Genomic DNA, 14,952 nt, shown 5'->3' on the forward strand with positions numbered 1-14,952 from the left:
ATGGTGTTATTTTATGTGCTTGTCAGGTGTAGACTTATAAAGTGACATTCAACTGTCTTGCTGTAAGGTGTGGAAAAAACGCAGCTTAACTGTTTGGAAGGGGAATGACAGAACACAAAGTTAGTGAGGATGAATGTCTCCATGGGACCTTGCCAAGTATTTTAATCGCCATAGCCTAGAAGTCTTGTTTGACATCTTTCTCTCATCTTTATCAGGGAAACAGAAGCTTTCTTTGGCTGTGTGAGGGATGTGTGTGCTGTGTACATGTACATGTGATTTAAGCAGTCCTGCTGAGTATGATTCATTGCTTTTCACATCATTTGTCAAAAACTGAGCTTTAAACCAGTCATGATCCTGTTTTGTGTGCTAGGAAATGCAGATGGAGGGCCAGGAATTTAGGGGAATGGGCTGTTCAGCTTCTGAAGGAGAGGTAATTTTTAACTGTAGCAGAGCAGCCAACTTTCTAGGGCAGTTTAGGGTGGCCACATGATATGATAGTACACTTCCTAAAAATAGGCCTATTGTGCTTTTGGAGGGAGAGATTGGATTCCCAGCACTCTGAGACTAAGGAATTTGCTTTATGGTGTTGGGTTTTTTTTGTTGTTTTTTTTTTAATCTCCAGAAACCCTGTACTCTGTACAGAAAGGCTGGAGTTTGAAACAGAATTTTCATGCCTTAATAATGTTTTTCATATTATGTGGGTGTGTTTTAATTGTTGGATTTTTGACTTTTTTTCCTTATAGCTGAACAGTGAAGGACAATAGTTTTATCCTTTTTGCAGGTTAAGAACTCATATCATCTCAATGTAGTATTATCTGCTTTCAGAAGTTTCATCTTTTATTTTGTAATAATTTAGTTCTGCAATTATTTTTTTCCCCAGTAACCCAATTATCCTGAAAAGACACCATTTCTATGATGAACATTATCTGTCTGATTAGCCCCTGAACACCCTTCAGGGCTTATTAAGTTCTGCCTATATTCTTTTATTTTTATAATGGTGATATTTCATCCCTTCTGAAGGGATATTCTGAAAATTTTGCAGTTCCCCTCTGAAAAATTTTTCTTGTTTAATCTTGAGCAAAAGGCTGAGCACCCCATTCTAGGAGGATTTATTTTTTGACACTGCCTTAATGCTCATCTGGATTCATACAAATAATTGACCCCTTTCAGATCTGCCTCCCTCCTACATAAAGAAGCTGTAAAATATGGGAGCAATTTGGCATCAAGTCCTGATGCTTGGGTATAGTGACATCTTTGTGTTCCGCATGTTTCTGTGTACTTTACTCCTTTCTTAATTAAACAGCATTTTGTGTAGCAGAGCTGTTGTTAGCAAATGTCACGGAGACCTGCCAAACATTTTATTTTCAGTTATATATAGCAATACTGGCAGATAAATTTGATCTCTGTGTTTCTTTGTAGTTAAAACTTATTTTACAGGCTTCTGCAGTTTATTTTTTTTTTTTTTTAAATCATATGTGTTTCACCCATTTTTCTTTCCCTGAGGATTCTTTTTCATGTTTTTTTTAGGCATGTGAAAAGTGCTGGTGTTCAGCTCTTGGTGGTGTAATTCTGTAGGTAGGTAGTGTCTCTGGCCAATCCAGATTATTTAGGTTCCTGTGGTGGAAAAGCGGGTTATTCTGTATTTTGTTTGTTTCCTTCTGTGTTAAAAGTAAGTACAAGATGTTGGAATGAACATTTGTGAAAACACTGCCCATCAAAAGTAAACATCCCCCCCTTGAATTTGACAGGAAAAGGGAAGTGGAAAGCAGCTTTCTTATGCATATTTAAGAACAGTCAGAGCAGTAATAAAAAGGGAAGTTGCCTCCCAGTGAATTGTAATTTACAGCTGTGCCACACCTAAAATGCTCTGAAAGGACCTTATATAGGTTTTTCTGGTGCAGAATATCTTTCAAGACTTGAAATATGTTTCTTTTTTTCAATCTCAACTTAAAACCAGCAAACACTTCTTCTGGAATGAGTCTGATGGATCTACCCTTGGTGAAGACAGTGAGACACACCACTGGCAAAGCTCAGTGTCTAAATCAATTGTTCATCCTTGCTGGAAGCTGTTGGATTTGGGTTTGTCTTGATACTTTTTGGGTTGTTTTTTTAGCTTCTGGATTGTGTCCTGTCCATGAGGTTACAGTATTTGTAGAATCTTAGAGGTCTGTAAACTTTATTTGGTCATTCTTTTTCTTCCTATAATTGCAGTTGTAAATCTTCCTTTGGTGTGTACCTTCGGGTTCTTAGTTGTTGGGCTTGAGAACCAGGTTTAGTTTTGTTTCACTAAACAGCAAATCAGAGGGATTCTGGCTCAGGTCTTGGATAAATTGGATGTTTTAAAATATTGCTGACTCCCCTTGTGTTTGGTTTGCAGATACATCCGACTGTATGGGAGAAAATTCAGCAAGGAGGATCACGTGCTGTTTATCAAACTATTGTACGAGTTGGTGACAATTCCAAAGCTGGAGATCAGCATGATGCAAGGATTTGCACGCCTGCTGATCAACTTGTTAAAGTGAGTAGAGATTTCTGCTGACTGTGGAAACTTCTGTGTCAGAACAGTTGATCTCTTGCTCAATGTTGTACCTTTCATGTAACAGAGTTCTTACAGGTTACTTCACTTATCTGACCTCTGCTGGTGGTTAAAGGGTTCTCTTGTGCAAACACCTTCAAAGCTTTAGGAGTGGGACTGAAAGTGGAAGAATGCCAGGTTTCCCCATATCAGGAAAACCAAACAGTTCAGAGAGCCAAGAATTAAGGCTGAATCTCAGCTAGAGAGAAGATGAAAACTGGCTCACGACTTGATAATGTTCATTTCACTTAGTCAGGGAAAATCTTGACAGTGTCACTTGTGCTGAAGGCTGCCAGTGGCCAGCCTGGTACTGCCTGGCCTTCCTGCAGTTTGTGCCAAACTGGGAGCGGGGATGGGGGTATTCCCATGTGCTGCGTGTCCATGTCAGTGTTTTTAATTCCAAACTGCCTAGTGTTTTGTTTCCTATTAGGAAAAAGGAACTGCTTTCCAGGGATGATTTAGAGTTACCATGGCGACCACTCTATGAAATGCTGGAAAGGATATTATACTCCAAAACAGAACATCTGGGATTAAATTGGTTTCCCAAGTAAGTTCACATTTGAAAACATTTGATAGACCATTAGTACCTGCTTTACAGTACTTTGTAATGTGCTTTTAATATCGGGAATTTGATACATAGGAAATATTCTGTTTCTTTTTTCACAAGGCACCTTTCAATAATTGCATGCAGAGCTCCACTGAATCATGTATCTCCTTCTGCTTTGTGTTTGTCATGCTTTTTCTTTCTATATGAATGTGATTAATTTTTAAATACACTGCAACAGAGGTCTTGCTCAACTGATTTTAGGATGATAACCCACAGTTTAATAAATTTAGTATGAAATATTTAACAGTATTGTTGTGGTTTAACCCCAGCTAACAATGAAGCCTTGCATGCTGCCTTTCCTGGTGGGACTGGGGAGAGAACTGGAAGGGTAAAAGTGAGAAAATCTGTGGGTTGAGCTAAAGATGGGTAATAACGTGAAGGAAGTTAACTTACTCCAGCCAAAACCAGCACAGGTACTAAGTTAAATGTATGCTGTTCACTTCTATAAAACAGTAAAGTTGTGGGGGAAAAGATACAAACAGTACTGTCTGTCAGTATTTGTCATGTAATCATTCCCAGGATCTGGAATCCAGGTATAAATGAGTCTGCTCTCCAAGAAAAGTGAAATATTTTCTATAGGAAATACAGGTATTTATCAAAGTGATGCCATGATAGGGTGAAATAATTTTCTTTCTCCAGCTGAGAATTTTAGACATGTTCTGCTGATTTTAAAAATGAAAACTTGTTTTCTTTGCTTTCTCTGTGCTGTCAATCCCTCTGCATCTGTCAGATTTTCAGACTTAAAATTTTCATAATTATCCCAGTCAGAGAAGGTCCTGCTCTATAAATTACAAATTAGATAGGTCATGGATAATGCCTTATCTTTGTCTGAATTGAAACTTAATGTCAAGAAATGCGGGTGAAAGTGCTTCATTTGCTTTAAAAAAAATAGTTTTCTGAATGAAACTGAAACACTGCCACTGATTCCTGAGGGGAAGATCCTGTTGTTGATAAGGAACATGAAGAGGAAATATGTGGAGCATTTCAGGCTGAATTTCTCTTGTGGCTGTGTATCTGAAAAAAATCAGTTTGCTAAATTGAATTATTTCGATAACTGTAGGAAAAATGTGAAAGAGCAGAGCCTTCCTTGGTTTATTTTATTTTTTCATTTTTGTACCTGCATGCCTTGCTCTGCGGGGGTGGTGTTGCATGGCTGCTCACTGTGTAAGGGGGAAGGAACTTTGCCAGGAGGATAAAGGAGTTTCAGAAGGAAGGAAGATTTCTGTTGTGATGATCTGACTGAAGCATTCAATTTTATTAACTTTATTACATGTTGGACACTCCATGCAGTGCGATTCCTTCTCATACAGTGCTCATCCTTTTTCAAGAGGTACCTTTTTGGTTGAAGTCAAGGTTTTAAAAGCTGATTTATAGCTGTTTAATTTATCTCCTGTTTTAATTGAATTTTATTTTTGTTTACATTCAGTTCATATCGACCAGGCTGGTCTTCACCTAAAACATTTGTGCTTAATGTATTACATAGGTGGTAAGAAGGATTCTTTTTTTTTTTCTGTTGAGCTCTGGCCAGTGTCCCTTCTGCATGTTCTGTTGGACTGTAACACTGTCACACAGGTGGAAGTCTCTGCATAAATAATTGTATTTGGAAGGCCAATGTTAATCTGACACTACTGGTTATGAGAATGTCGCACTGGATGTCAACCTTGCTAACTGGGGACACAGGCAGTGAGTGTGGAGTGGCTCTCCAGGGCTCTGTTCTAACTAATTTAACCAGCAAATATATTTCAGGGGTTTAAATGAGGGCTAAGTTTTCCATTGGAGCAATTGTTGTGTGTGATTATGGATGAAATCACCATTGGTGCAGGTGCATGTTACAGAGTTGAGGGTACCTTCCTCTTAAATCAAATGAAATCATGGAAAGCGCTTTAGCAATGAGGTAATGGCTTCTGGAAAATCCAGCCAGCAACAACTTTGGGGTTGTGAAGAGCTTCTGTGTCAAGAGTTCACTGGGAATTTTTGTAGGGAAACAGTAAGAGGAGTTTTGGTATATGAAAAATGCAGAAAACTGGTGGAAGTGGCAGTGGGATTGCAGTGGGGTTTGCTTTGTTAGGGTTTTTTTTTTTAGAAACAAGGGCTTAGCTGTACTAATCCAGTGAGAGATGGCTCACTCTTGTTAGGAGATCACTAAAATAATTTGTGAAACTGTAGCTGGTTGCTCTTTCCATTGTGTTAATTTAAGCTCTGTGGTGGAGTGTCCACTTTAGGACTAGACTTCACCTTCAGACCTTCTGAAAAACTGAAATTTACCTTACTGTTTTTTGATAATGTAATTGTCATTTCTCTCAGTTTACATGTTAATAATTTTAACTGAAACATGTTTCTCTGTGTAAATGAAGGGGGGAAAGAAACCAACTTGCAAATCATGCCTTTTCCAAAAGAAGAAAATAATCCTGTAGTGCCAAAAAAAGATAACAGTGAAAGGTGTTGCAAGTGGTGTTGGGTGTTCTTTAATGTACCTCCCCAGCTGCATTGTCCTGTCCTTTCCTAAGAGTCCCCTAATGGGAATGTTCCAGGATGTCTCTTGTAGCTGGGCTGTACTTGAAAACTGTCTTGAATGGAAGGCCCTTGGGTACGAAATTGTCTTGCTGTTGGTTTTTGTTTTCTGGCTTGCTAAATTTGTAACCAAAAGAGAGGAGAGAACATCCCAATCTTTCTCCTTTGCTCCATCACACTGACAAACACTGAAATCTGACTTAAAACTCATTAATTTTAAAACTTTGTTGATCTCTGGCCTCAGTGTTTGTTAAAATTCCTGTCCTTCAGGTTTTCCTTAGTGAGAGCTGACTTGAGTGGAATGATAGTCTGGGGAGAGCTTGTTTGTTTTTGTCACCCAAACATTTATCATGTAAATTTTTAATGTTCTTAAGGAATGTGCTGGTTCATGCTTTATTTATCTGCTCTTGGAACAACTGTTATCTTTTTTCTAACTCCTTCAAGGACAATATTCACTTGAATCCAGGATCTTCCTGAGCTTTCTGCAGAGTTTGGTTTTATTTTTGTTTAATGACTGGTTGGCCTTTCTTCACATTTTAGAGTCAGTTAGCTTGAAATTTTCTTTCTGGGAGGGGTCCTGAGTTGCCTTTTTTACTGTTGCATAAAATGTACGTAATTTTGCATCTTCTAGGGCACTGTTTGAAGCAGTTCTCTGAGGGCTGGATGGGCTTTGCTGGCTTGAGTGTTGAAGGGAATTGGTGGTTTATTCATTTTTCAGTTCTCCTAGCTGTATGGGATCAATTTACTTCATGTAAGACTGGAGAGGCAATAGTGCATGCTAAGTATTTGTGTGTCTCAAAGTAATTTGATCTTGGTGAAATTCTAAAGATTATAGATTTGCATCATCTTTTTCTGAGCAAAAAAGCATTTTTTAGCACTCCTTTCGGATGATGAATGAAGGAGTGCAATATTTGTGTTTCTAGAAAAATAACTTGTTCTGTGAGAACTGTTTTTGGGTAAAAGTGCAGGTTAGTCTTGAGGTGGTTGTGTAATAAATGGAAGGTTTGAAGAACGTGACAATTTACTACCTTTGTGCTTGCATTGGTTAATCACTCTCTGCTCCCCCTCCCTTTCATTCTTTGAGTTTATTCTGAGAATTAGTCTTTTTAAAGGTTTGATGGCATCCTGTGACAATAGGTGACAATAGGAGTTGAAATGATTTCTCAAATAAGTGTTCTTGCTGCAGATGAAAGCACTTTTAAAACCAGCTGTTACTTGGGAGGGGCTCCAATGAAATAACCCTTGATTTGCAGATAATTCCTTTCTTCTTAGAACCACTGGACAAAGCCCAAAACCATATTTGAGAAGGACAAATATGGTGTTTGGAGCTTACAAGCAACAAGTTGCCTTTATTTATCTTACAAATATTCATGAAATTCCACAAACCCATTTTTCTATGTTTTCATCTCCCCCAGAAGTCACTTTGCTGGTTGTTCTTGGACGAAATGCAGGATGTCACTTCCATGAAGTGATAGTAATTCTTCACTTAAATGCAGGAAATACCAGAGTAGTATATAAAAAATAGGACCAGGAGTTGAGCAGAGCAATTTTAATCGTTCTAGTTAGGTCTGTGGAGAAGGCAGGTAACTAATGCATGTTCAAAGAAGACATTTAATTGCATCAGCATTATCTTAAGCTCTGGAGGGAAAGGTCAGCAAATGGTTGTTTATTTTATACTGTCACTGAAATTCAGTAATGTATTATTCCTAACATTTCCTCTTCTCATTTCAGTTCTGTAGAAAGTGTTCTGAAAACACTGGTGAAGAGCTGCAGACCGTAAGTGTTTCTTTCTTTCTTTCTTTTTTTTTTTTAATATCTTTAATATTAACTTAGGAAGTAGGGGAAAAGTGTTTAAAAGACTTCACTCTACCTGTTATTGCTTAGCTGCTGTTGAAAAATTTAGGATGGAGAGTAGAGACTTTTCTGGGGTTTATTTTTCCTTTTTAACAGCCTTGGTTGCAATAATTCTGTTGTAAAAAAAAAAAAATCTATCTAATATGCATTTTAAATACTGCATTGCATCCATACTTAGTGTGTTTTAAAATAAATTAAATCACCAGTGTTCCTGTTATGTTTCTATAAATGATCCTTGTGCCTGAAGTGATATTTTTTTTTTTATGTTGCATCAAAAGTGAGTAATGGTTGTTTGATTTCTACCAGCCTTCACAGTGAAGTGGTTTTGCATTGCACAGATTCTTCTCTGGTTCAACAAGATAAGAATCTTTATTTGGTGGTCTTAAAATGATGGACCACAGTGTCCTTGATTTACCTGTATTTTGTGAAGGTTTTTGGAGGTGAGGGCTGCCTGCCTATGGCCCCTGGGCACATGGTTTTACTCTAAAGCAAACATTGATGACAAATTAATAGCTGGTTTTCAACACACTTAAAAAGAGCCAAACTGTAAAGCCAAGTCTGTGTGTTTTCAATGGTTTCCTTGTTTCCAGGTATTTCCCAGAAGATGCCACTGTGGAAATGCTGGATGAGTGGAGGCCTTTGATGTGTCCCTTTGATGTGACCATGCAGAAGGCCATCACCTACTTTGAGCTCTTCCTGCCCACCACCCTTCCCCCTGAACTTCACCACAAGGGTTTCAAGTAGGTGTCACTGAAGAGTGTTCTGTTCCAAATACAAGGAATCATCTTTTACAGGATGATTTGAAGTCACTGGTGGCAGGACACCAGCAGCATTTTTGGCAGTTCGAGACAGCAATACTGTCAACCTGCTTTTTAGTAAAAGGAACCTGCAGGAATCTTAGTCCCTCTTCCCTACTGAATAAAGCACACAGCAAATCAAACTAAATTGAATTAAGTGGAGTTTGTAAAGGTGAATTTAAGTCAGAGACTGGTATGGAGGGTTTGCATCCTTGGCCTCAGGTGAATTCAGAGAAGGAGCTAGTGACACTTGTGGCAACTGATCAGAAGGGACAAATTTCACAGTGCAAGGCAGAGGGAGATGAAGTGTAATTTGTTTTTATCTGTTGGGATGGTAGAGCAGAGGTAGATAAGGAAACTCCTGGAGAGACAGTTGCGTGGAAGGGGGCTCAAAAGAGTCAGAGAAGAAATAAAGAAGAAAAGCAAGGACTAAAAGTCAGATTTGGGACTATGCTGTGAGCGGCAAATTGATAAAGGCATGTCTGTGTTGATCTCTGTTCCTGCTGAAGAATTGAGGGACAGGTGAATTCCTGCAACCACTCTCAAAGTGAGGAAAAAATATTCAGTGAGGGAGCTGCTTTCTCAGTGTTAAAATTATTTTGCTTCTGTTTTCTTTCAGGCTTTGGTTTGATGAATTTATAGGCCTTTGGGTGTCGGTTCAAAATCTTCCCCAGTGGGAAGGAGTAAGTATTTGCTTTTCATCTACGCTAGAAGAAATCCTCATTTAAATATTCCTATAATGTGCTTGCAAGGAATTGAAGCCAAACAGTGATTTAAAGGATTTTCTCCCTTCTGCTTTGACTAGTACAAGAAAGCAGGGACAATAATTTCATTATTGTTGGCAAGCAATTACCATCTAAATAAACAAGACTGCAGTTGTGCTTGGTGAACATTGTCTAATGGCCAGCTCAGGCAGCTTTTCATTCCAGTCTTAGGAGTGCTGGTGTTTTCTAGATTGCTGCTAATACTTAAAATTATGCAAAGTGCAGTTGTGATTTCTAGAAATTACACTTCTGTTCTGTCTTTTAATACATCTTGGGCGGTCTCTAATTTTGAGTGGTGATATTTTGCCTTCACTGCAATGAGCTGCTGTTGTCTTTGAGATGAAATAACCCCTTGGCCAAAAATTCCCTTGGGCTGTATCTTTCAAGGCAAGTAGTCTGCCATGTATTCGTCTGCCATATAGCTGTGTGCCCCTGCTGCGTGCCTCATGTGAGGAGATCCAAACTTGGGAAATGAAAAACGCCGTCTGGAGGCAGCCCCAGCAACAGTTCAAGTGCTGTTGGCTTCAGCTGAGCTGTGCCTTGGCTTTGCTGCAGTGAAACTTGGCCTATCCCCAGTTTCTTTCTCTGCTCAGTATGAACATAAGCTCATTGGCCATCTGTCTCCTTTTACTAATCTCCTGCCTGGATACACAAGGAGAACTTCTCCGTGTCTGAGGAGAAAGCTGATTTCCAAACCACTGTGGTCGCACATTTCGTGGGTCTTCCTGCCTTCCATCACAAATCTAGGGAGGCAGCCTTGGACCCAGCACTTAGTAGTTGTCCAGATTCAAACACTGGTGATGCCAAAGCTGATTTTGAGATTCTGTGTTCACTTTTGTGCTTTTCTGATGGCTTTCTCCCCCCCTAAAAAAACCCATAATTCTGTCTATTCCTTCTGACAGAACTGTGGCAGCCTGCACTTGAACATCATGATTTAGTTTGTTTCTGTCAAACTGTGTAACAAATAATCATCAGCACCCTTTCACAAGTTATCTCTGATATTTTTTTCCCTCTTTCACTGTATTCTGACAGTTTGCTTGCTTTTTTCCCCCAAGCTTTCACTTCTCGTTTGCTTTTCTGTCATGTCCATTTCCTAAAGTCAGGTTCATTCCATCAGGTTGGGATGCAGATAATTAGGCACATGGGTTCTGACTCTGCAATCCAGTTTAAGCCTCTGTATGCTGCAGGCTTTTCCTTAACTTGCTTTGGCAGGAGTTAAACTTGCTATTTGAAGGGGAGCTGTGGAATCAATTCCTTGTGTGCATAGTAAGGATTTTTTTTCAATGTGTATTTCCTCATACTGAATGAAAAACACAGATCATTAGAGAAAATGTAACCCTTGTCTTCAGGCTGTGTCTGATGTCCCAAATTGAGCTTGTGGGTTTCCCAAAGCTGTCCTGTCCTTTAGCCTGAGAAATGACCTGTTCCTCTGGGCTATCTGTCTTGGAATTAGGCAGGATTATTTAAGGGCCTTCCTTTTGGCTTTGTCATTGCTTCAAAATACTGATAGAAGCATCAAGAGCCTGGTGGGTCTTTCCTCATTTGGAGAAGCTCTTAAAAGCAGAGTTGGTGGGTGATGTGCTTTTCATCATCAGGATACAAGAGTGAGACTTCATCTATTTTTTTGGCTCAGTCTCGATAACTGTCTTTCCTGAGGACATCTTCCAGTTCCCTTTTCAACTCCTGGGGCTGTCTTCTGGTGATGGAGTGTGTAATTCTTCATGGGCAGTCACAGACTGCTCTCCCAGCTGATGGCTGATGCCTGTGACCTTTACAAGCCACTGATGGGTTTAAACCAAAGCACACAAATATGTCAGCCAGCAGCACACACTGAGTAGGATGGATCCTACAGGAACTAATTGTCCTGAACAGCTAAGTATTGGGAAAAGCTAGATGGATGAGTTGGTGGAATTTTCTTCCATGTCTCTGTATAAATGCTATTTTAGGCCAGTGAAACACATCTTGGTGGTTCTGATGGCATGAGATCTCCCTTCCTAAGTTTAGTGCCATGGGTAGCTTTTATCTTGTGTATGTGAAGTAGCTGGAGGGCTTTGCATCTTTTATTCTCAATATATTCTAATGAATATTCCCTTTTTTCTGGTTATTTTCAGCATCTAGTCAATCTTTTTGCTCGCTTGGCCACTGACAACATTGGGTACATAGACTGGGATCCATATGTACCAAAGGTAACAGTGCTCTTTCCATGATATGCCTTACTTACCTTGCTTAGTGGGTTTGGTTTTTTAAAACACCTTTGGATTAGAAAATTAATTTATGCCAATGTGTGTTTTTCTTCCTGTCAGATTTTTACTAGGATTTTAAGGAGTTTAAATTTGCCAGTGGGAAGCAATCAGGTTGTTGTTCCAAGATTCTTAACAAATGCTTATGATGTAGGACATGCAGTCATGTGGATCACAGCCATGATGGTGAGTAACTACTTCATAAAATGAAACAAAAATTAATGCAAATATTTAAATACGTATTTAAGATGAATATTTGTTCTGCTGAGCTCACTGCAGAAGTGTGGTTTTGGGCTTTTTTTTCCCAAATTATATTGTCAAGTCCATTGCTCCACGGTCAGTGTGGAATAGGGCTGGAAAGGTTTGCATCACAGCTGCTGCCTGTGGCATTTGGGAGAAGAACAGGCACCTGTTTTAGTGTGAACTTCGGCAGATGGGATGGAGAGAATTTGCTCGTAGTGCTGAGTCGAGGGTGCGATGTGATTTGCTGCTTTGAAGTCTTAACTGTGGGGAGAACACTTCTGTGCTCGTGCTGCTGTTACCTGTTCATTTTGTCTTGGTCTGTGTGATAAAATCCTGTGGTTTATTTGTTTCAGGGTGGACCAAGTAAGCTGGTGCAGAAGCACTTGTCTGGCTTGTTCAATAGCATTGCTTCTTTTTACCATCCCTCAAATAACGGACGCTGGCTGGTGAGTCAAGTGGTTTGGGTGTCAAGGCGAGAACTTTGTCAGGGATTTCAATCTGTCAGCCCTGTGTGCTCCAGGTAGTCTGTTGATGTGTGGTGCTTGGAGCCTTGGATTACCAAGATCCACGATTGCACTGTCATTCAAACCATACTCCTCATGTCAGTGCAGAAGTCCAAAACAAGACATCTAATTTGGATATAGCCAGGAAAAATAAGTCAGCACTGGAAATGAGGCTCACACACACAGTCAGTATTACCTGTGTGATGTCACTTTTTTCTTACTGACTTACTGCCTTCAAGTTATAAAAATCTAGGCTCGGCCTTGGAGCAACTTGGTCTACTGGAGTGTCCCTGCCCATGGTAGCAGTTTGAAATTGGATGAGTTTTGAGGTCCCTTCCAGCCCAAACCATTCTGTGATTCTATTAAGCAAAGCAAAAAGGATTTTTAATGCATTGTCTAGTTTGAAGCATTATTTTTTGATGGTGTAACTAGAGGAATCTTCTGTTAAAGAATGTGAGAATCTCCCTGTGATAACTGGTGGAAAATAGAGATTAAAACACCAAGGCTGGTCACAGCAGTGCCAAGGGAGCTGTCTTGTTCTTCAGTTTGCTTGCATGTAAATGTGCAGAGAATGCTCCCAAAGTTGTCCTAATTATGTAAATAATCTTGATTCTTAACTGTTTAATTATGTGATTTTCTTTCATTACTTTTTAAATCATAAGGCACAGTGCTGGCAGCACAATTACTGATATTTTGGGAAATGAAGTTTAGCAGCAAATTGTGAACAGCATAATTTAGAGCCCTTCTGAGTGTTCCCTTATTGTGGTCGTGTAATCCAAGATCTTGCCTGACTCAGTTTTTGTTCTGCCCTGAGCAGTTCAGGTTGTACTGCTGCCAAGCCACTGACCAGCATTTCTGGTCTGTTCCCAGAACAAACTGATGAAGCTGCTGCAGAGGTTGCCCAGTGGTGTGGTAAGGAGACTGCACCGTGAGCGCTACAAGAAGGTGACCTGGCTGACTCCTGTCCCTGAGAGCCACAAACTCACTGACCAGGACGTGACAGATTTCGTGCAATGCATCATCCAGCCTGTTCTCCTGGCAATGTTCAGCAAAACTGGAAGCCTGGAGGCTGCCCAGGCCCTGCAGAACCTTGCACTGATGCGTCCTGAATTAGTAATTCCACCTGTACTTGAGAAGTAAGTTTTGGAGGAGCATTGCAACATCTGTGTGCTCTTCCCAAGAAGTAAATATGAAAAGCAGTCATACTAAATAATAAATAAATTATCTGATGTGAATGAAAGCCTGCAGTGAGAGAAGCTGCTGATACACCCTCCTGAGCAATAACCTCAGTCAGAATGGAATAAGGGAGAAGTCAATTTTTAAATTAATTTGATTTGTTTTGTTGTTTGGTTTATTTTTTTAAACACCTGGCAAGTGGCATCGTTTTGGGAGCTGTTGACAGCTCATGTGCTTTAGGGTAGGCAGTCCTCAGGTGGCTTGCATTTCTGGGAGCATTTTGTATCAGATAGTGGGTGGATCAGTTGAAAAAGCAGCTTTGTATCCTTTATTCATAAGACACCTGGTAGTTTCCAGATATACAGGATGGTTGTGTAGCAATAAAGATATATTTTATGTTTCTGCTTGGTTCAGAGCATGTTACAGTTTTAAAATCACTGGTATTGATGACTTAGTAATTGTCAGATGGTGTGCCCCAGTGAAATACTTGGTTTGTACTATTTCTGATGCCTTGAGGCCTGAAATTCCCAAAGAAGAATGGTGCTCCTTCCTGCTCCACTGAAAGCTTTCCTCCTAGCCCCTGTGTGTGTTCCCTATGCAGCCTTTTGTACTTTAACAAAAGAGCAGAGGAATGAGTCTGACTGAAGAGCCCTTCCTGTGTTCCACTCCTCCCTGACTCAGCTGTTTGTAAAAACTCAACAAATCCACTCTTCTGCAAAACATGCGAAGCCCAGCAGTCGCAAGCAGGACAGCAGTGCTGGGTAGAGCTGCCTTTTCTGTCTTGAGAGCAGACCCAACACCTCTGTAGTTAAAACTATCCCTGGAATGTTTGTCTTGGCTGCAGTTCCAGATGATTTCGGTGAGCTGTGCTCTGGGTGATGTAGGACAGAGCACTGTGACTCCTGTCTGGAGGCTGTTGGTAACAGCAGGAAGTGTTGTAATGTGGTTTGTTTAAAAAGTGTTAAGTACTGAAAAAAAAATAGGTTTAAAAATCACAGTAACTTCCCAGGTTTTGATAAAGAGGTCTGGATTTTAATGTAACATGAAGTAAGAGATCCCCTCTCAGTTTAGAGGCAGCCAAGGCTGTTTGTCACAAGAACTTAGAGCTGGCATTTCCACCAAGTCCAAACAGGGAAATTGTGGTAGTTTTGGATGCTGTTCTTAATTTGTGTGCTGCAGCTGCTCAGATGGTCTTTAATCCTGAACCAGTGGTGGATAGCACTGATGCAATGGAAGGAGCATTGTAACAAAACAAAATTAAATCTTTCAGAAAATGATAAGAAAACAATTTTGGAAACATAAATTTTTTTTCTGATTAATGCAGAAAATGCCATGTACAGTCCACTTCTACTTAGAAGGCTTTAGAAACATTACTGTTGCCAATCTGCCTGCCTCCCATTTTACAGAACATATCCTGCACTTGAGACCCTGACAGAGCCCCATCAGCTCACAGCCACCCTGAGCTGTGTCATTGGAGTGGCTCGGAGCCTGGTGTCTGGGGGAAAGTGGTTTCCTGAGGGTCCCACACACATGCTACCTCTGCTGATGAGAGCCTTGCCTGGGGTAGACCCAAATGACTTCAGCAAGTGCATGGTGAGTGTACAAATATTGCCTTTTTCAGAAGATAACGAGCCAACTAACTAGTATTTTATATTTCTCTGAAGGGAGGTAACTCCCATGTC

At 40.1% G+C, this 14,952-nt stretch overlaps 1 protein-coding gene across 2 annotated transcripts in view; it reads left to right on the plus strand.

Annotated features, from left to right (window-relative positions):
• Positions 1 to 14,952, plus strand: part of PSME4 (proteasome activator subunit 4) — a 43,445-nt gene that overhangs the window by 3,466 nt on the left and 25,027 nt on the right. For both annotated transcript variants that reach the window (XM_021537670.3, XM_077782000.1), the window contains exons 2-11: positions 2,378 to 2,518; positions 3,006 to 3,122; positions 7,425 to 7,469; positions 8,138 to 8,287; positions 8,964 to 9,027; positions 11,220 to 11,294; positions 11,412 to 11,534; positions 11,945 to 12,037; positions 12,965 to 13,230; positions 14,677 to 14,863. In XM_021537670.3, the coding sequence (XP_021393345.2) occupies positions 2,378 to 2,518; positions 3,006 to 3,122; positions 7,425 to 7,469; positions 8,138 to 8,287; positions 8,964 to 9,027; positions 11,220 to 11,294; positions 11,412 to 11,534; positions 11,945 to 12,037; positions 12,965 to 13,230; positions 14,677 to 14,863 (1,261 nt within the window). The remainder of the gene's footprint in view (positions 1 to 2,377; positions 2,519 to 3,005; positions 3,123 to 7,424; positions 7,470 to 8,137; positions 8,288 to 8,963; positions 9,028 to 11,219; positions 11,295 to 11,411; positions 11,535 to 11,944; positions 12,038 to 12,964; positions 13,231 to 14,676; positions 14,864 to 14,952) is intronic.

Source organism: Lonchura striata, chromosome 3 (genome assembly GCF_046129695.1).
Source record: "Lonchura striata isolate bLonStr1 chromosome 3, bLonStr1.mat, whole genome shotgun sequence".
NCBI lineage: Eukaryota > Metazoa > Chordata > Aves > Passeriformes > Estrildidae > Lonchura > Lonchura striata.